At 37.7% G+C, this 21,326-nt stretch overlaps 1 protein-coding gene across 2 annotated transcripts in view; it reads left to right on the forward strand.

Moving 5' to 3' along the window:
- The window catches only part of PRX (periaxin), a 46,226-nt gene that overhangs the window by 14,457 nt on the left and 10,443 nt on the right, over positions 1–21,326 (forward strand). For both annotated transcript variants that reach the window (XM_072431683.1, XM_072431684.1), the window contains exons 2-6: positions 16,974–17,029; positions 18,645–18,746; positions 20,196–20,309; positions 20,633–20,792; positions 21,008–21,201. In XM_072431683.1, coding sequence (XP_072287784.1) covers positions 16,974–17,029; positions 18,645–18,746; positions 20,196–20,309; positions 20,633–20,792; positions 21,008–21,201 — 626 coding nt within the window. The remainder of the gene's footprint in view (positions 1–16,973; positions 17,030–18,644; positions 18,747–20,195; positions 20,310–20,632; positions 20,793–21,007; positions 21,202–21,326) is intronic.

Below are 21,326 nucleotides of genomic sequence, written 5' to 3' on the forward strand. Positions count from 1 at the left end.
CTGTTGGATTTTTTCAAATTAATTTTGTAATATGGGATGGAAATGCTGGAACACAAAAAATGGATGGGAACTCTTGAATGGACAGAACAAATAATCCTAGAATTTGTGACCTAGCCCACTATGGACCATTTATAACTAAAGTTTCACCTTTGGGTGAGTGGGTGACCCTTTAACACACAAAATCATAAATAGTATTTCACAATTACCCTTTTAAAATATACATTTGTAAAACATATTCAGCTATGTTATATATATATATATATATATATATATATATATATATATAGACATATACTATTTTACTAAAGAAATATAGGCTGATCACTTTGCAAAGAGAATTATACTCTGTTGACTTCAACCATCCAATCATGTGCAAAGAAAAATCCTGTTTTCTTATATTTCCTTGCAGGTGATTGGGGTTTTCTTTGCAGAGCAAAATATTTGTACATTCACTAAGCTAAGAACATTTTCCCTTGCAAGATGAAAGAACATTACTAAATTAATTTAGTAAATCACCTCCAAAATATCTATCTATCTATCTATCTATCTATCTATCTATCTATCTATCTATCTATCTATCTATCCATCTACCTATCTGTTTTTGTTCTATATGTCATTATGTTCTTCATATATAAATCGGATATCCCTGATCAATCAAACTTTAGAGCTCTTGCTGACATCTGTTTGACCTGCGTTACCTGAAATCCATATGCACCTCAATAGCACCTGCTGTTTATAAAAGATGCAATGCAACTCAATGCAAAGCATGTCCAATGCTGCCTCGGATCTGTCATCTACTCTGTGCAGGAAATTAATGCCTGTGTACAAAACATCTTGTGACTCTGGATGGATAAAATATCATATCAGCGCCAACAATTCCTATCAATACAGCATCTTACTATAGTAAGGACATATCACCTAACAGCTTGACATGAGAGGGAGAAGGAAGGAGCAAAGAAACAGATGACAGAGAGTAGGGGCTTGTGTAGTGGACATCATTTTCCCAGTTGCTTTATTTGTGTAATGCACATCGCATTTCTGAGGCTGCTTTTGACCTGCTTTGTGTTGCATACTTTTGGACCAAGCAGGTCGTATTAAGTTGCCTAAAATCAAAGGTGGTCAAATGGTGAACAACATCCATCTACACAAGCCCTAACTTTGTAATTTTGCTGAAGATCTAATAAGTAAACTCACAGTGTTAAATCATTTTGGGTCTTGCAATCCCATAACTTCTGGGCATATAAAATGTGTAGTTCAGCCACCCTGCAGTTACAGGTGTGTTCTTTGCTACATAGTTATACGGTGACCAGGTAAGAATTGTTTCTTGGCAGAAAACTCTCAGGGCATGTGTCTCACTTGGCTCTATGGGGTATCAGGTATTACTTATCTGTCAGATCTGTGTTGCCTGCTTGGTGTCTTCATGTATCAAGATTAAAGGATGTGACAATTGATGGTCAGCTCTAACCCAGTATAAATTTTCTAAACTTATCCAAGGCTTAATAACTAATCGTACTTTGGGCTTCAAAAGCAGTTCAGGGATTGGGTAACATATCACAGGCTGTTAGGTGATTTAAAGCCTTCTATTTCAGGGTAAGGGCTAAAATACAAGTTTGATTTTTAATTTGATTTATTTTAATTTATTTATTGAAGATACATATATAGAAGCCTTTATGCAATTGGAACAATGATGGGAAAAATCTTCATAAAGTTCCTGAAGCGTAAGGTGTTTTTTTTATTACACTGTTTTGTAGGCAAATAATTGAAAAAAACTAAATGTGACGCAAAGCAATGTAAGTTTCTTGTATTACTCTAAAACTTGCTTTATAAATATCTCACTGATTTCAGTGTACTGACACTAAAATACTTTCATTTCGTGCTACTAAGAAAAAAAATATGATGTGTAACCAATCCATTACAAGTAACAGGAATGTGTAGTTAGAGAAGTATCTGGAGTTGTCAATGCTGACCTTTATCTGGAAATGTTTACTATCTGACAGTTCCTAGTGTCAACATTTTCTAAATAACTATCCCAAATCTAGTAAAGCCAAGGAAAGACTGCCTACTTGTTCTTCTGTGACTCAGAATGGAGAATTTTATCCTTTAGGTTAACATAGCAGCATTTTTTCTTTAGATTGGATTCCATCCTTTACAACGTGGTATGCATGCTATAACCCATGTTTTATACAACATGCCGTAACACATAGTTCTATTCATTCCCAATGGCATACCAACACATGCTGTATACAGTGGACCTTAATGCGTGATATGAATGCTCTGTACATTGTGCTGCACCGTGCTGTAATTTTTTCGCAGTTTTCATGGCTTTGTCATGAATCCTCTGGCAATCTGTTCCTTCTTCATTCTTCTCCTTCTCCATTTTCTTCATGTCAAAATTTACAAGGAAAATATTGGATGAGGCTGCTATTGCTATTTTCCAAAAAGGCTAGTCACCTGTCTGTTTCTGGTTTTAATACTTTATAGTATAGTATATATAGTCAGAAAGCAAAAAGTATTCAGATCTGGTAAATCAGAATGAAATCAGAGCTCCTGCACACTTGTTCCAGGTCAGTGATGTACCAAAGTTAGTGACATCAAGGATTTTTTTAAGTAGAAAAGGTAATGGTGATCTCAGGTTTTCTGTAAATCTGATGGCACAACATCATAAACCAGAGAGGTCTTTAGAGTTGACAACTCCATTGGGAAGGTTGTGTAGCTGGAATGTCTGAAAGATATAAGTAGAGGGTAAATCTTCCTAACAGTGATAAAGACAGCAGTAAACATGGCAGGATTTGTAACCCATCTACGCTTTGTCTAAAGATCTGGAGTTACACTTCAAAACCATGTATATTTTTAGAAAATGTTTTGATCCCAAAGTTTCCTAAATCACCTGGATTTCACAAAGGAAAGTACTATCTTCTTCCTATGTCTAGGAGTGTCTCCCATTCCGTGGTTGTGAATCCTCAAAATAAACTACCCTTAGGAAAAGCCTATGATGAAAATGACATTCTCTGAATTCCTGAGACATATCCTAGCTGAGGAGCTATTATATCATCTGTGGTTCAGCTTCACTGACCCAGACGCAGCGCTGTACATTAAATAGGGACATTTTGTTTTATAAAGCTGACTCCCTGTTAGTAAAGGACAGCACAACCTGCCTATTCTCAGAATGACTCCATCCAATATAAAAACCCACCTTTTACTCAAGATATGGAATTTTTACATGACAGGGTTAAGAGGTACAAGAAATGTCGGAAATATTTTTTTAAAGAGGTCAGAGGCAATGGAAATTAAAAATTGTTTTAGTAGAATGGGGAAAAGGCTAGGACCTTTGCCTTTTATACTGCTGCTTTTTCAGTTACTGTAACCTCCATTCAAGGGGAAAAATAACTTGTATACCTTCACTGGTCTGACTTATATACCATACCACACCATGTGATTGGTTGCTTTGAGCCACTCAATGTCAACGTCATTGTTGAATAAGCCAGAATATTTTTGAGATGAATCATTGCGTTCCAAGCCACTAACTGTGTCATTGTCTGCTATGGACATTTAAACGTGACGAGCCCCGGAAGGATATGAGTTGATTATCTGTGTTGTAAATAGAAATTGAGGGCTTTGGCTTCTCCCGGATGCTGAGGCATGATGCAGTATGGTGGGAGAGGCAGGAGAAGACGCCCCAACGTCTGTAGACCGGTGGAGACCACGGATGACAGGAAGGGCCTTTTCCTTCCTCGTGGTTTAATGTCAGAAAAATGCAGGGGTTCTTTAAATATTCTGTTTCTCAGTTTGACATGTTAGTTTAATGTAAGATTTAAATAAGCTTTTGGTTGGCAAAGAGGAATTTTTCTGAGACCTTGTTGAAGTAGGTCTGAAACCAATAAATAAACTCTCTAAGTTCTTTACCATAGTCATGTAGTTTTGAAGGTTTAAAATAATAGATGATAACACCGCCATGATTTTTCTTGTTCAAGCTCCTATGTTTTTTATCAATTGGGCTTTTGTATTGTTAAATTGGCCCCTGGTGGGAAATAAATTTGGTCATGTCAACATGGTAGAAAATATGTTTTTTTCTCTTCCTTCATTTACAGATTTCCATCAGCCTGAATTGTCCATATTTCTCTGGTTAGTACTGGTGGAACATTTGCAGGGTTATATTTCGGTCAAGGCTTTTGGTATTTGTCCATAACAAAGAAGGTTTCTTCTGCCTACATCATCATTGAGGCTAACAAGGTATAGCCTAATGCAAGCAAGAAATCCTTCTTTCTTATTTTAGGCCTGTTTAAGTCAAACTTGGTCTTAGCATTTACAGGAATACTGCAGGGTAAATGACCTCCTACCCATCGTTCTTGGTCTGCAGTATCTGCCTGTCTATGATCAGCTTAGAAGGAGCATGAAGGATTCCCATGAATTAAATGCTATGGTTTTCTCCACAATGACAGTGGACGTCGTTTGAAACCGTCACTATTCCCCACCACTACATATCTTCCCTCCTATTGTGTGTTAATTATTTATTATTAATATTGTATAATTATTGTGTGAATAATTATTATTATTAATATTATAATTTTAAAGTACAACTCCACTCCATTTTGGATAGACTTGGTAAAAATACTCCTGTTGGATTTTTATAATTATCCATTCCATCATCAGGGAGATTTCCCTTGGCTTCCTATCTACAAGATGACTATCAAGCAGAAATGGAAGTAGAGATCCACTTATGTATATAATATATGACAGAACAATCCCCTCGGCATGGGCATTTGTAGATGTAACCTCAGTCCACTCTATACAAATTTAACCAAATCACATTAGTATTGGACAAATTTTGAAAGATAGATTCTCATAAAATTCCAAATTGCATGCCACATCCCAAATCGTCAGTCTTTTACACTGCATATCCAAAAATCGGGAATTTTAAGACATGTTCTAAAATCAAACAAAGCTTTTGTTTCTACATTTAAAAACAAGGTAAAACATAAAAATAGATCTATCTAGTAGTACTGTATTTCACATACAACGAATGCATCATTAGTACATAGTCAAATACATGTAGCGATCCCTCATAACAGTATTCGACGTTTCGACGTGTTTCGCGGTTATGTCCGCTTCTTCAGAAAATGGTGTTTTGAGACCTTTGATACAACAAATACAATTTGTGTTTACATCAAAAACGTGATAGTAATATTCAATATACTCTATAAAAAATAGTTCAGGCTGCAGTTGAGCACCGAGTTGCTGGATTCCTCACTAAATTCCATTGTATGTGTTCTTGATTTTGTGATTCCCTGTCTCTGACAGCTATAAAAGTTCTTCTATGACAAGTATGAACTAACTTACATACCACACGGGCAGAATCGCATAGACTACGAGCTTGTTTTGAACTTGAAGCTGAGGGAACTCCAGATCATCTCTCACAGTTCATGTCCTCAGGCTAGTTACTTGCAGTCAAGGTCTGTGTGGGAGATTTGTTGTGTGTGCCAATCTATGGCCAAAAATGGAGCAACAGCTGCAAAACCAGAGTCTGTGCATCTAATCCATGTGTTTAGATCATGTATAGAGGACAGGGCCTTTATACACCCACCATTTCCAGGGAACGGCATGCATCAGATCTCATGTATTATTTTACATTTTTATCATTACTATTACTAGCAATATTAATATATAGAAGACATACTTGTATACTATAGATTATATACAAGTGATGAGACCATTTATCATTTAGAAGCCAGTCAGTCCTAATCCAGCCAGAAGATATGTTTAGTAGGATAGTCCATTTTCACTTTCATTTGGTAATAATAGGTAGACACCCTAGTTTCATTTCTGCTTACAATAGCCCATCACAATGAGATACTTTGTAAACTTTCATGTTTCGTTGTTAGACCATCAATAACAAATGAATGTTTTTCAAGACTTGGTTGATAGATATATTAGACTAATATGGATGCAGGAGTGGCCTGAGGATTGACATTCCCAGCTCATTGAATTTTGTATAAATGAGTATCCTGCAGTTCATAATTATCACTGATATGTGTCAAGGGTATCTTCTCAGAATTGTAATTTTTGCTGTATTCACTCCCTTCAAAGTTCAAAGTTTACATATATTGAAGATCTGTTTTTTTTCATGGTTACATTGGTAACTACATGGGGTGGTTTTATGTCTTTCTTTCAATGTCTCCTTTCCAAGATGGCTGGCTAGCACCAGGGTTGACCACTGTTATGTATCACATTTGACCTATACCTATTTGACCACTATTACCTATATGGTCTGAACCCATGAAGAACAGACCACCTGCAGCCAAAAAAAGGACTATTAATGAAAGTTGAAGTGTTCGCCAAATGTAATTTTAGAGTTTTTTTTTATTTTTTCAACGGTATTAAAAGCATGGGCAATGATTTTGTTTACCTAGGGAAGTCTTTATTTTGCTTCTGTTCCAGTATGACAATTGGTAACCATTTCCAACTCTTTTTGGCTATTACTGTTCGCCAAATGTAATTTTAAGAGTTTTTTTTTATTTTTTCAACGGTATTAAAAGCGTGGGCAATGATTTTGTTTACCTGGGGAAGTCTTTATTTTGCTTCTGTTCCAGTATGACAATTGGTAACCATTTCCAACTCTTTTGTGATAACTTCTGCACAGCCATTGGACAAGATTGATCCAAATGACTTCTTTGAAAACTTTTTTAGTTCTTTATTTGGGTAGAGGACAACTTGAAACCTCATATGATAGCCTATGTCCTGTTCATACAATGTACTTATTGTGTTGTGTCAGTTGTACAAATCAATATTCAGTGGATTGCTTCCAAACAAATCAGACAGAAATTTTGACATGAAGCCCTTGGCTTTCCATTGAACGAATTCTAAGAAACTAATAAACGGGCTTTCAGTGGAAAGAAAAAACAGGCCATGTATGGTACATATCTTTAAGTTATCAGAGCGAAGTGCATCTCAGAAGCTCCTGAATATGTTTCTAATACTGACTTTTCTCAAAGCTGGAATATTTTGTACTGTGTGGACACCTCTTAACAGATTCATGTACTTACATTACCTTGGAGGAATTTAGCAGGTAAAGATTAAAAGCATCTTGAAGTAACCATAATAAAGTTTGCCCCTTTCCTAACAATAAGATTTTGACATATACGGATGATCATGCTCAAACATCCATTCTACTGTAATCCAATGTTGACTCCATAAGGGATAATGGCTATTTTCATCTATAGGCAGGCAAATTTTCCGGAGCTGGCCAGTATCGTTGGTGGTATCTTGGCAGTTTCAAAGAATTATGTGGTTTTCCTTGCCAAGAGGGAGAAGTCTAATGGTATCCATACACAGCAGATCTAACAAAGTCAATGATCGTTTGATCATTGACACGTGTGGGTAATGCCTAATGACTGCTGACAAGCAGCCGTACCTATTGCCTGTTGTTGGTCACAAGAGTTTGTTGGGAAGAAAATTTTAGTTCTAGTATGTGGCCAGCCATTTGTCTGTGCTTGTTACCTCTGATGACATGATATGGTAACTCATCCCCAGCCATGAACGGGACTGTACTGAGAGCAAGAAATCAGAATAGTTATTTGGTTCACAACTGTTTATGGTTTGTTGTATGTCAACGATGAACGGAGTCTATTCAGCAAATTGATACGTCCTACATCTAAGAACACTATTACTTGTTGTTAATGGTTCATCCACTGGCCATGGGAAACTTTCAACTAGCACTTACCTCAACTGCTTTCTGTGATGTATGTATTAAATATGACACATTTTAGAAGCTACCAGAAAAGGAAAATTTAAATTCCGTGGCCCTTTTAGGGGCATTTCTTGAAACACCTTCTGTCTTTGTGATACCAGGACAAAAAAGGGTGGTGTGGTTGTCATTAGAACAGAAAGGTACAAGCAGCAACAAAAACACAAATGTTCCCTATCTCTGTCTGAAAAGTGTTTTTGTCTTTGTCCCCATAGAGGAGATTTCCCATCAGGGCCCATAGAGGAGATTTCCCATCAGGGCAGAAAGGGAGGATAAATCCCTTCACAAATGACATGCACAATTCAAACAAAACTTTTTGGCTGGACTTTTTTTTCAATCATCGTGCATTTTGGGTAAATCAAAATAAACCACACTGCAATATACGGTAGAAGTATATTATATATAAGGAAAATTTAAACTGTTTTGCTGTTGATGATATAACATTGACCTACTTGTTTGTGTTCCTGACTGTGTACTATTACAGCAGTGGATTGGTTAATAATTCTGTAACTGTGCCTTGTATTAAGAGAACCATTGTCCAGTTGTGTAAACCCTTTTCTTGGTATGTCTGTAATGTTTTTTGAGGGAGTCTGAATATGGCTGCCTATTGTGCCAAGAAGGTCCGGGAATTTCATCTATGAAGCCTTGACCTTTCTCAGAATTAGTCAATGTGGGCAGCACTCTGCCAGGCGTGGGACTCTGGAATGGGCACTCGGGTTTAAGCCGTCAGTTCTACACTGCTTGTACAGTCAACATATACTGTACATAAAGCATAATAGAAAACCAGACTGCTTTTATTTGTTGTAAAATGATATAGACATAACATGACAGTTTATATATTTCATGATTATGTTTCTCTAACCATTGCACTGGTCATTTATAGCTTTGTACCTCATTTGTTGCTGCATTCACAAGTGACTTCAAGCACTGTGCTGAAAAAAAAGTTAGTTGATAAAATATTGACTAAGTGCTCTTATGTAAATCAGTTTTCAATCAATAATTTAGTTATTTCAATACAGTTTTGGAAATTATTTTCAAGCAATAAGAGGGGTACTGGTTGCTGCAATAGTAATATACTTTAAAGGATAAGTGTTCTTTTAAAACTCAAATATTCTTTGAATAAATTCAGGAATACAATGCAGCTATGCATAGATAACCCTATTAACATTGCCTTCTTCCTGTGCTTTAAGAGCTGTCAACACAAATCTATGACGTGTAACTAGTGCAGTGTTTACATTCATCTTTGTATCTGCACTGTAATGACAGGCAAGGACAGACAATAAGGAGTGCATGTGTCCCACATACAGTACCAGTTAAGATATCTGTATATATCTGTGCAAGTGGCCATTATTATTAATATTAATATTATTAATAATAATAATAATAATAATAATAATAATATTAATAAAAAAAATATTAATAAACAGGATTTATATAGCGCCAACATATTACACAGCGCTGTACAATAAATAGGGGTTGCAAATGACAGATGAATACAGATGGACATAGGAGGAAAGGGCCCTGCCCCAAAGAGCTTACAATCTAGTAGGTGGGGGAAGTATTACACAATAGGAGGGGGGATTTGGAGTGTTGGGAAGTAGTGATGGTTTCACAAGACAGAAGACGGGTAGGCAAGTTTGAAAAAAAAAAATGGGTTTTGAGTGCTCTTTTAAATGAGCAGAAAGTAGGAGCAAGCGGGACGAGGAAGACCATTCCAGAGAGGTGGGGCAGCTCTAGAAAAGTCTTGGAGCCGTGCGTGTGAGGAGGTCATGAGTGAAGAAGTCATTAGTAGGTCATTGGAGGAGTGGAGAGAGCGGCTAGGGGAGTATTTTTCTATCAAGTCAGAAAGGTTAGTGGGACAAGAACATCAATAGTTATTTTTATTCTGCAAATAAGGTATGTATTTAATAAAGAAATAAATTACAAAATGTTATAAGCAGCCAGGGCATGCAGAAGCTTGGCCAATGCAGAAGCCTTTGCTTTTCAGACTTCTTTTTTTAAGCAAATCTCACCTAAAAAAAGGACCACTTCCTTGTTCAGTCCTGGTCATGAGATGTGCTTGCATTGATGGTAGTTTAATTGAAGTATAGCTTGCACCTAAAGGGTCTATTTATAAAGCAGTGAATCTGACATTCCCTCAATCATTCCCTTGTGGAGAATCACTTAGGCTGCATACATACATACAATGATCTTTCATAATGGATGTGACAAATGTGAGAGGGGAGAAAGAGTGAGCGGCACCCTGCTGTGCTCTCCTCCCTTGACTCGTATAGTGGTTGTTCATGGATCTGTCCAGACGTCAGGTGCCGGGTGACTGCTATACACATTTTAGATTCTTTCCTGAGACAAGCACGACCTTTCGTCTTAGGCAACATTCATCAGATAAGTACAAAGCTTTAGTTCTATTGAAACACATTGGCCTGGTAAATTCTCTACCAGGAAATGTTTAAGTGAATGTCAGATTCACAGCTTTATACACAAACTACTGTTTCTGAACATTTTTTCCAGGGATGAGATAAGTGCAGTGCGTTGTACAAATAATCACTTAGGCTTTGTATACCTTGTAGCTTATGTGTTGCCTTATACCACAATACATTTTATTAAATTGGGTAGCCCACAAAATCAAACAGCAATGCTTCCAATGTTAAAAATACATGGCAAACAATGAGAACATATTTAATGTACAGCGCTGCGTAATATGTTGGCGCTTTATAAATCCTGTTTATTATTATTATTATTATTAATAATAATAATAATACCATCAGATATCAGACATGTTTTTTATGCTGACACTATGTATCGTGCTGTATCACACATAGCCTACATTAGCCCTCGTGGCTCCTGATATAAAAGACAATAACCCAATGATATATGAACGTATAAAATATATAATATTATAGATATACTAAGCAAACAATCCTGGTGTTTTGGAACATCTTGATGTACTAAAAGCGTTACCATATTTTTAAATGAATGTTATTTAATAAGGAAATAAAATACTTCCAGGATATAAAAAGGTTTTTAAAGAAATGTCCATGTCTCATCCCAAATCAGTATATTCTGGAACCTAATGGGACACAAAGCAAAGTTAACTTGTAACAGCCCACGTGGTGTAGCAGCACACATGTAGGTAACACTTCCTTCCCTATCCTATGAGAAAAAGGAAGGATTAGTGCCCGGGGCACAAGGATTGCTATCAAGTTGGCAGATCCCTATGTGCGATAATGAGTTCTTCTGCTTCTTGACTCATTGTAACAATATTTCAGGAGATTTTTGGTAGAAGCAAATATTTAATTGCTATGGAGGATCCCACACAATTGTACAAATACAGAAACAATTGTGGACTCTATGGGAGTACTATGCTTGTATGTTTAGGTTCACTCATTTAAATGCTCAATATCCTAGATTGTAAGCTCTTCGGGGCAGTGTCATCTCCTCCTGTGTCACTGTCTGTATCTGTCTGTCATTTGCAACCCCTATTAAATGTACAGCACTGCAAAATATGTTGGCGCTATATAAATCCTTTTTTTTATTAATAGAAATATTATTATTACCGTATTTTTCGGACCATAAGACGCACTTTTTTTCCTCCTAAAGTGGGGGGAAAATCAGGGTGCATCTTATGGTCCGAATGCAGAGGTACAGGGGCATTTTTTTTTCTTAAAAAAAAATCTTTATGGAGCCTAGACATTTATTACCTCCTGGAGAAAGTTGTGTTTTGATATGCAAAAAGAAACAACTGCAGAGTTTGTCTTGGTCATTAAAGAGTTACAAGATGTTACAGATCTGCTAAGCTCTTAAGATCACTCACAACCTCAGCTGTGTTTAGCAAAAGATTTCTTCTGCAAGTCATGCAAACTGCCCCCTCCCCCAATGAAGCCTCTGTCCTGCACACAGCCGGCAGGGAAGCCCGGTTCTGGATCTAGGAGGCATTCATATGTTGGTAGTCCTTAACCCGGTCTCTACTTGTACTTTAATTTTAGGCTCTGAGAACACTTAGGATGTTTCTTGAAAGGAAGTAGCACTAGAATTGTTTTACTATTTAAAAGTTGCAGATTTTAAAAAACATTTTTTTTAATAAAACAAACACTCAACATTAATATAACATTATACACATATGCATGGACAAAAGGTGTACAATAGTCTGGTGAAACATACAGCATACAACACAAAGTAATTGAAACAAACTAAGAACATAAAAATACGTTTTTAATATCAACAAATAAAATACCAATTTTCTATTCCTTATAAAATTCAATGTTTATTTAGTTTATTTTATTTTTGATGCCACATGGCTGTATAGCATACTGTTCTAAATGCTCTGCTATTTTAGATTAAAGTGGAACTCCAGCCAAAAAGTTTGGTTTTGAGTTAAAACTTATTTTATGTTTCCCTTTCTGAGTCCCCATTTACCCTTGTTTCCTGATACGTAAATAGAAAAAGAAGCGAAGTGAAATAAACCCAACAAGGACAAGAACAGCAATTAAAACACTTAATTTATGAATGTGAGGAAGGGTTAGGACTTGTCAGATTTTTATTGCTGTCTGTATCCCCATTGGTTTGATTTCCTCTGCAGTGACAGGAAATAAGGAAAAACTCCCCAGTGTAGACATGACTAGCAGAAAAAAACATACTAAACATGCAAAAACAAATGAATGCCTCAGTATACAAGTATATTTTCTGATTATGATACAGGCTTACTTGTGTGCAGGTGCTCAGTGGTTAGGACAGGTCCAGGATCATGTCATCATGATAATAATGTTAATAATGATAATGTAACTCCTACACATTCAGATGTCTCCATTGCCAATTAGCTCTACCTCCTGATGACTTTTTGTTTTTTTCAGTTGAATTACTCCTTAGTATGTGCTGTGTTAAATCCAAACCTGGGTAAAAATCTAGCACCCCCCTCTACTTCTGAACCCTCGGTAACCTATCCTGCATTTGATGGCTTAATTGCTTTATGGAGGAAGATATACTCACCCTATGTCACGGTTTAGTTTTGATGTGCCTATAAGAGTCAGTTCCCATCTGTTCCAACAACTCAATGCCGTATTATTACCTGTCTTATTTTTCTCCTGTTAATATCTTTGGGAAAATGTCAAATTTTTACCGGTCAGTCTGCTAAAATAAATGTGAGATGGCAAACCATGCCAAAGCACAGGTGTATTGACCACTACTGTTATTGTATACTAAGGGCCCGATTTTTTAAAGCTCTCTACGACTGGAGAAGATAGACTATCATGGGTGAACATGGGTGATCCAGCAAACTTGGAATTGCTTTGGTTAAGGATTAAAAACATTTGGCAAATAATAACATGTTTTTAAGAAATCCATTCCAGGTTGGTTGGATCACCCAGCCTCTCAAATGATAGTCTATCTTCTCCAGTCTTGGAGAGCTTTAATAAATCAGTGTCTAATCGTGCAGAGGAGGACACCAGTGTCCGATACTTCTATAAGTGTCCAATGCTGACAACTTTGCCAAAGGCTGCAGAACTGGAGGGTAGCCATAGTCAGAGTGCCATGGAAGTGAGTTTAAATGCTCTTCTGTTTCAATAAGTTATTATTATTATTACTATTAATAATAATAAACATGATTTATATAGCGCCAACATATCACGCAGCTCTACACAATAAATAGGTTGTGCCCTTATACTGGCTGTGCAGCCTGGTAACATAATTTTTATCTAACATCAGTGTAAGCACTCATATACACTAGCAGGTTGTGCACTGCAACACAAAATGCACACCTTTACCTACACCATTCAGACCTTCGTCTACACAATGGGCCTGATTTTATAAAGCTCTCCAAGGCTGGAGAGGATACACTTTCATCAGTGAAGCTGGGTGATCCAGCAAACTTGGAAAGGATTTCCTAAAAGTCATTTGCTAGCAAATGTTTTCAATCCTGGACCTGATCCATTCCAGGTATGCTGGATTTCCCAGCTTCACTGATGAAAGTGTATCCTCTCCAGCCTTGGGGACCTTTAATAAATCAGAGCCAATATGTGTTGCACTGCATGCCAAATTATTGCATTATGCACAGGCCTTAAATACAATTATACAATTACAGGTCTGGAAGGCATTTGTCTGCTTTTTCCCAGTTTAATACACCATTTATATACATAATTCCTAAAACATTTTATATTTTCAACATAATAATCCTGAATCCTTGTTTTGAAAGTTCTTTGTAATAAACTAACTTTTTTGGTTTCTTGGGCTTTTTGCTGTCCTGGCCCTATATATCATAAAACACGGACTTGTTTTCATAGCACATTCAGTGTGTCTCCCTCTTGCAGGAATTCTTTGCGCTGTCCAACATGATCACACCCTGTTCTTGTGTCGGAGAGCGCCCAGAGTGAATGAGACAGGTGTCCATACGTTCCCAGACATTCAGGATTTGTTTCTTAAAATAACCAGGCCAACATCTACCCCACTAACATATGAAGAATGCTGCTCTGGATTTACAGAATAAGTGGACTAGTTGTAGTTCTAGATTGCCTGCTGATTGTGTGACTCCTTGCTGTCTTTCAGTTTTAATGCTCCAGGTTCTATGTGTGGACTGATTGGTATACTGCATGTTTGCATTATTTAGGATTCCGGCTCTACACCATGTTACACGCCTTAATCGTTATGAAAATTTACTTTGTAAATGGCTGGTTTATTGCTGCACTGACACACAGTTTGTATTTGGAAACAAACTAATTTCTCAATAAACATTGATAGAAACACTAAAAACATTATTATATATGATAATCTTAAGTAGTTGAATATGTTTTCAAATTAGCCTCATGATATTCTGTGTCTGGCTACACTCATATTGGAAGAGGAAGAGGCGATAATATGAGCAAATTAGAGTTCTATTGTTTTGCAGTGCTGTAAACAGAAGGTGAGCAGCGGAGTAAATTTCACAATCTTCTGCTGCTCCTTCATTGAACAATCACAAGCTGCTTTGCTAACGGAGTATTCTGAGAAAAGGACATGGCCATGTGGTGGGGATGTAAAGTCTCCCTAAGCACAATTACAAATCATTGGCATATTACACAGTTCACACACAGTATATATAGTTCATTTGTGTATTTAGCTATTAGTCATTTCAACTTTACAGAATAACTGAAAACTGTATAAATGTCACCAGTTTACAAACAGTTAAAGAAGTACTGAGGATGTTAGAGGGGATCTCTCCTTCTAAAAATGTTAGCTCCCTGGCTGTCATCACAATCCAGCGTTGTCATTTTTTTAAATTTCATGTTGACTTTCATAGTTACATAGTAGGTTAGGTTGAAAAAAGACATAAGTTCATTAATTTCAACCACTAGGGAAATAAACATATCCCAGATATAAAACCCTATAAGACATAATTGGTCCAGAGAAAGGTAAAAAAAACTCTGGTACAATTTGCTTCAACAGGGGGAAAAAAATCCTTCCTGATTCCATGAGGCAATCAGATGTTCCCTGGATTAAAAGTCACTGTTATTTTGATTTTAAACCCTTATTCCCCAGTTATATTCTGTGCTTCTAGAATAACACCCAACTTTTTCTTCAAACAATCTATAGTAGTTGCTAAAACTACTTCCTGAGGGTGTCAATTCAACATTTTCACAGACCTCACAGTGAAGAATCCCTTCCTTATCTGGAGCTTAAACTTCTTTTCCTCCAGACGCCCTCTTGTTCTTTGTAATGACCTCAAAGTGAATAATGGGGAAGAGAGTTCTCTATATGGACCATTTATATATTAGGGTGATCATATCCCCCCTTAAACGTCTCTTCCCAAGGGAGAATAGATTCAGTTCAGCTAATCTCTCCTCATAGCTGAGCTCCTCCATTCCTTTTATTAGTTTAGTTGCCCTTCTCTGCATTCTCTCTAATTCCACAAACATTCTTCTTGTGGTGCCCAAAACTGGACTGCATATTCCAGATGTGGTCTGACCAATGTTTTGTACAGGGGCAGGATAATGTCTCCACCTCTGCAGTCTATTCCTCTTTTAATAAGTACTTTGCTAGCTTTAGATATTGCAGCTTGGCATTGCATGCTGGTATTAAGTCTATGATCTACCTGAACCCCCAGATCCTTTTCTATTTCTGAGTCCCCCAAATGTATTCCCCCTAGACAGTATGAAGCATGCATGTTTTTAGCTCCCAAGTACATAGCTTTACATTAAATGTCATTTGCCACTTGGCTGCCCAATCAAACAGTACATCCAGGTCTGCTTATAGATTATAGACTTCCTGTATGGACTTATTTCCATTACATAGTTTGGTGTCATCTGCAAACACAGAAATTGTACTTTTAATCCCAAACTCTACATCATTTATAAAGATGTTAAACAGTAAAGGTCCCAACACTGAACCCTGGGGTACACCACTAATAACCTTAGACCATTCAGAGTATTAATCATTAATTACAACTCTCTGGATGCAGTCTTTAAGCCAGTTCTCTATCCATTTACTGATTGACTTTTCTAAACCTATGAACCCTAACTTGCATATTACCCATCTGTGGGGTACTGTTGTGTACAAACTCAAATACCAGAAAGTACACTGCTCTACACCCGAGGAAAAAGGTGAATTTTCAGGGTACTTCTTTATGTTCCTAATAACATACCAAATTACATTTTTTTTCAGTTCAGTAACACTTTAAAGCAAACATGCAAATAACCTATGTTAGAAATATTTCTGCTATGGATACTCCTCCGGCAACCCTTACAGGATCTATCTACCTTGTGTGTCTATCTGTGTGCTTTATGTTGCATGGGTATCAATGTCTATTCAAAACCAATACTAAGAAGCTGAATTACCCATTAGTCACTTTCATGTTGGGTAATTGGTGGTGAGGAAAGCAGAGCTAAATACTATGAAGGGAAGATTACACTACTGGCATTCCAACCTTCTGACCATAGGAATGCCAAATCTTTCAACTGACTATTATCAATGTTGTGGCAGGACAGCCTAGCAGACAGCTGCAGAGGAAGATGAATAAAGTTAAGTAGCAGGTAAAGCTTGTGTAGTTAAAAGCTCAGAAATATGGGGTAACAGTCCTGTATGACTCTATATGGTTTTATGTCAATAAAGTATTCTTCTGTCATCCTCATTCTGAGTTTCAAGATCTTCATAAATGGACAATGAAAACTGGATTTTGAAATGGAATAAGAAAACTTAAAATGATTTTGGCACCAAGCAGTTTTAGCATCTAATAATTTGTATTAATAATTTTGAATTTTTCCTTTCACAGGTGTAGAGGAAGAAAAATTAGAAAAGCGTGTGGTCAGCAAATTGTCTGAACCCCCAGTAAGTATGTCTACCGTGTACATTGTGCATTTGGCTATACCGGGGCTCAGACTTCTAAGGTTACATACTATGACCTGACACTGGCAATTCATAATGATGAAGCATTTGTTACTTGTCAGCAAACTTTCTTGGCTACAAGGCCATTTTAGGAGGTCAAGAAGGCACACTAGGCCGGACTCTCTCTTGAGTCCTGCGCTGATGGCTCGGCTCCCCCTGAAAGAAAATCCCTCTCCTCCGCAACGCAGAGGAGAGGGAATGTCCCCTTACACCGGCGGCGGAAGTGTTAACGCCGGCCGCAGTAAATTGGGAGGGGAGGCATAACAAGGAGGCTCAAGAGCCTCGAGTGGCTCCGGAGCCACGGGTTGCCATCCCCTGCCAGCCGGGATTAGGCCGGATCCGCTAGGGAGGCGTTAGGCCGGAACGGACTACTGACTAGGTCCTATCTGGCCTAAAGGCCCGAGTTTGCCTACCCCTGTTGTAGAACAACAATATAATGCCATTTGATGTCCTAAATCAATGGCACATTGACATGCTTTAATGTTACTTAGAGCATGGTAGCTGACAATTGTGAGCACACAGAAATAGATCATTTGCATGTAACTAACTAGTAATAAAGATATCAGGACAATAATAGTGCACTGCATTTGTGTGCATAAAACAGTAAAGATGTGCTTCTCTAAACTGGTCTAACTGTGAAAACCTTAATGTGATTGTTTTGTGAGGGTAGCTACAATTCCATCCAATTTCCAACGCACTGACATACAAGGCAATGTTTAGATGGGCATTTGACACCCTACCGGGCAATCAGTTTCATCTATTATGCAACCAGGAGTGGTAAAGAGGAGGTATTGACATGCATTCATGTTCATTTACTGAAACACTTTAGTAAGCGGTTGCAGTCCCCTTTCCACATGTCCTAACAGTCATGGCAAGTCCATTGATGGGGGTTCAGTGGCAGACTGACCTAAGAAGTTGTTTGAATTTTCTAAAAACTACAAAACACGCAAAAAAAAAAAGGTAATTGAATCTTTCTCATTCGTTTCAGTGATATTCAGGGTTCTTTGGATGGTTTAGTACTGTCTTTATAGTGGTGAACTGCAGTGGGACTACTTTAAAAACTGCCTATCTGAACATAACCTTAAGCTTATCTCTGTAAACATGGATACTGTGCTGCCATGGAAGTGGCGGTTCTAGAGACAAGGGACCTGATTTATTAAAGCTCTCCAAGGCTGGAGAAGATACAATTTCATCAGTGAAGCTGGGTGATCTAGCAAACCTGGAATGGATTTTGTCAAAGTCATTTGCTATTTGTTAGGAAATGTTTTGAATCCAGGACCGGATCTATTCCAGGTTTGCTGGATCACCCAGTTTCACTGATAAAAGTGTATTCTCGCTAGCTTTGGGGAGCTTTAATAAATCAGGTCGAATGTGGGAATAAAAATTAGGTTCGCTGTAAAAGGGGATACTTAGCACTATCCAGGATATCAAAATTACACCTTTACTGTGTATAAACCCAATAGCACGCTGACTTAATGCTTTTTTGTTTCCACAGGCTAGAATTAAGATTCTCTGATTTTCTTTCACCTTGGTTATTAGTATGTTTTTGTTTCTACAGCAAGCAAATGTAAAAGAGAAGTTCAGCCCCCTAAAGCAGAGGTCTCCCCCCGCCGGCCACCCCCACCTGTCCCCAGAGGAAACTAAAGACGCAGATCGAGCGGTGAGAATTTCCTCTCATTCATTGCACGGAGGGGAAAGGGATGTTAGGCTGAAGTAGCAGAGGCTGGGGTCATCCCTTCAGCTCACATCCTGTGCTACATTAGTAGGTTAAAGAATACACAAGTATAAACTAGGCACATTGCATAGAAATGGAAAGGAAAATGTCATGTTTTGATTATATCAGCCAATTCATTAGCAGCGTTAAAATTCAAAACTATGCCAAGGCATTAATATTCTGACTGGCAGCAATGAAGTAACATCTCCATTCTTCAGTTTCCTATTTTTTCATAATTTGCCATTCCTTCTCTTCAAATACCAGATAATTGTATCTGGCTTTCTTAGCCATAGGTACAAGCACACATATTGGAAAACCAGACTGAAGTCATTTAAAAAATAAATCCCCTGAAGTTTTTCAAAATAAAAAGGGTGATTTCAATGCATTATTCACCTAGTCTTCAGCACCGTCCTTATAACAGATAGGGTGCTGTTCCGCTGCCAGGTTGATTGAAGCCCACTTCCTGTGAGCCAACGCTGTCATGGGCCATTCCTGTTTACCAGCATGGACTCACATTAGAATACTGCAGACGTTGGTGCTGATTTTATTAGGTAACATTGGTCCCTGCAGTGTTGAAGACCTCACTTGACACTATTGACATCTGAGTAGTAGAAGGACCCTGGAATGTCAAGTCACCAACTAAAAAACAAATAGGCAAAGGAAGGGGGCATATCGAACTTTTTCAATCTTTTTACACAAGAGGAATCTTTGAAATATTTTTAAGTCTTGGAGAAGTCCTCCTAAAATTATTTATTTGAAGGTTAGTGTCCACATCATATAGCGGTAGTCAGAATACCACCCTTACAGACACCTTAAAAGAACATTGGTGTCATGCCACAGGCTCTTCTAAGGACCTGCAGCTATGCAGGCTCCATTGGATGGGAGGTCAATCAGTCGCGGATCAGGGAACTCATAGCAACACTTTCATAAATACTAGGGTTTCATGCAACCCTGGTTGCAAATGGCTGGGATAAAGTGAGGATGCACCTATAGCCATTGAATCAGCACCATAGCCAAAACGTTTTTCAATAGAAAAGGTGACCAATGGTAGACCCAGGGAACATACCAACTTCTGAACACCAGAACTATCACATTACAAAAAATGGTTTCTCAGAATAATAAAAAATGCTAGCTCTAAACATCATTGTGGACAAGGCCTAAAAAATCCTCCCTTCAAAGAAAGTAATACTTGTTCTTTGCTATGAAAGCTTGCAAAAAAATCTACTGTATATAACTACTTGGGGAGTTTTTAATGCCTTACTCCTCAACGTGCTCTCTGATTCCTTTAACTTCCCCCTATGTCCTTTCAGGATACAGAAATGATGAAGTGGACAGTGAAAAAAATGAGGAGTAATGATTGCTTGTCTAAACTTTTTTTATTGATCTTGTGTTTAGGCACAGAAAGAAAAGCTGCACGAAGAGCTAAAGAAAGTTTTACTACTAAAAGGGCAAAGAAAATCAGCAGAGACAGAGGAACCCACGATGGAGACCAAGGTCAACATCACAGAGGTGAGAGAGAAATAAATAAATATATAAGTATATATACATATATATATATATATATGTGTAAATATATATATACTGTATGTATCTATATACACATAAAGGTATATATGCACTCTCCTCTTTTCACTTCCATTGCCATTATTCTTCTTCTGTCGTTAGTGGATGTGCCGGGACAGATCCATGAACAAAGACTGGCAGCCTCATGTCAGATTCTTGCCTAAGACAACCCCTGCGGCTGAGAATCTTCTGACGTGTGTACATGGCCTTTGGCAGGAAAAGTGTAGTCAGACTGATTTGTTCAACAACTATTCAATTTTCTCTACTAGGAGAAGCTGAGAGCCTTAGAGACGGTGGAAGTGATTGTAGAAACAGAGGCTCAGGCTGGAATGAGTGGCATCAGCATCTCTGGAGGAGGAAAAGATGGACTGTTCATATCAGATGTCCTCAAAGACTCTCCAGCTGCCAAAAATCTGCCTCTGCAAGAAGGTAAATTATCTGATGGGGTGGGGTTGAACGCCCTTTTGAAATAGGACCGGCAGTAAACTTATGATGTTGTATTACCCACTTTTTGATTCAAACACAATCATAATTAATATGTTGTACAGGACACTTGACTAATGAACAACCGGGGCTTCTATTTTCTATAAAACAATTGTGAAGTGTATGCTAATTGTGACTTCTGTCTCTTCGCCATTACACAGGGGACCAGATCATTAGTGCCCGCGTTTACTTTGAAAACATTAAGTATGAAGATGCATTGAAAATTCTACAGTATGCAGAACATTACAAAGTATCCTATTGTCTCAAGAGAACAGTGCCCTCAAGCGATGTCACAGTGTCGCCAAGCTCTGGGACCGTGGAGGTGAAAAGCCCAAGAGCCAAGATGCCAAAAATGGTAAGTTGGGCCTACAGGGGTTCTAGAAGCAGAGAAACTTCTCACAGAATTGATTTTTCTGTTTTAGATTGATGGGGGGGTTTAAACATAACTGTTAAAGGATAGAGTTCTTTCTTCTGGCTTTA

This window comes from Pyxicephalus adspersus, chromosome Z (assembly GCF_032062135.1).
Source record: "Pyxicephalus adspersus chromosome Z, UCB_Pads_2.0, whole genome shotgun sequence".
Classification (NCBI taxonomy): Eukaryota; Metazoa; Chordata; class Amphibia; order Anura; family Pyxicephalidae; genus Pyxicephalus; species Pyxicephalus adspersus.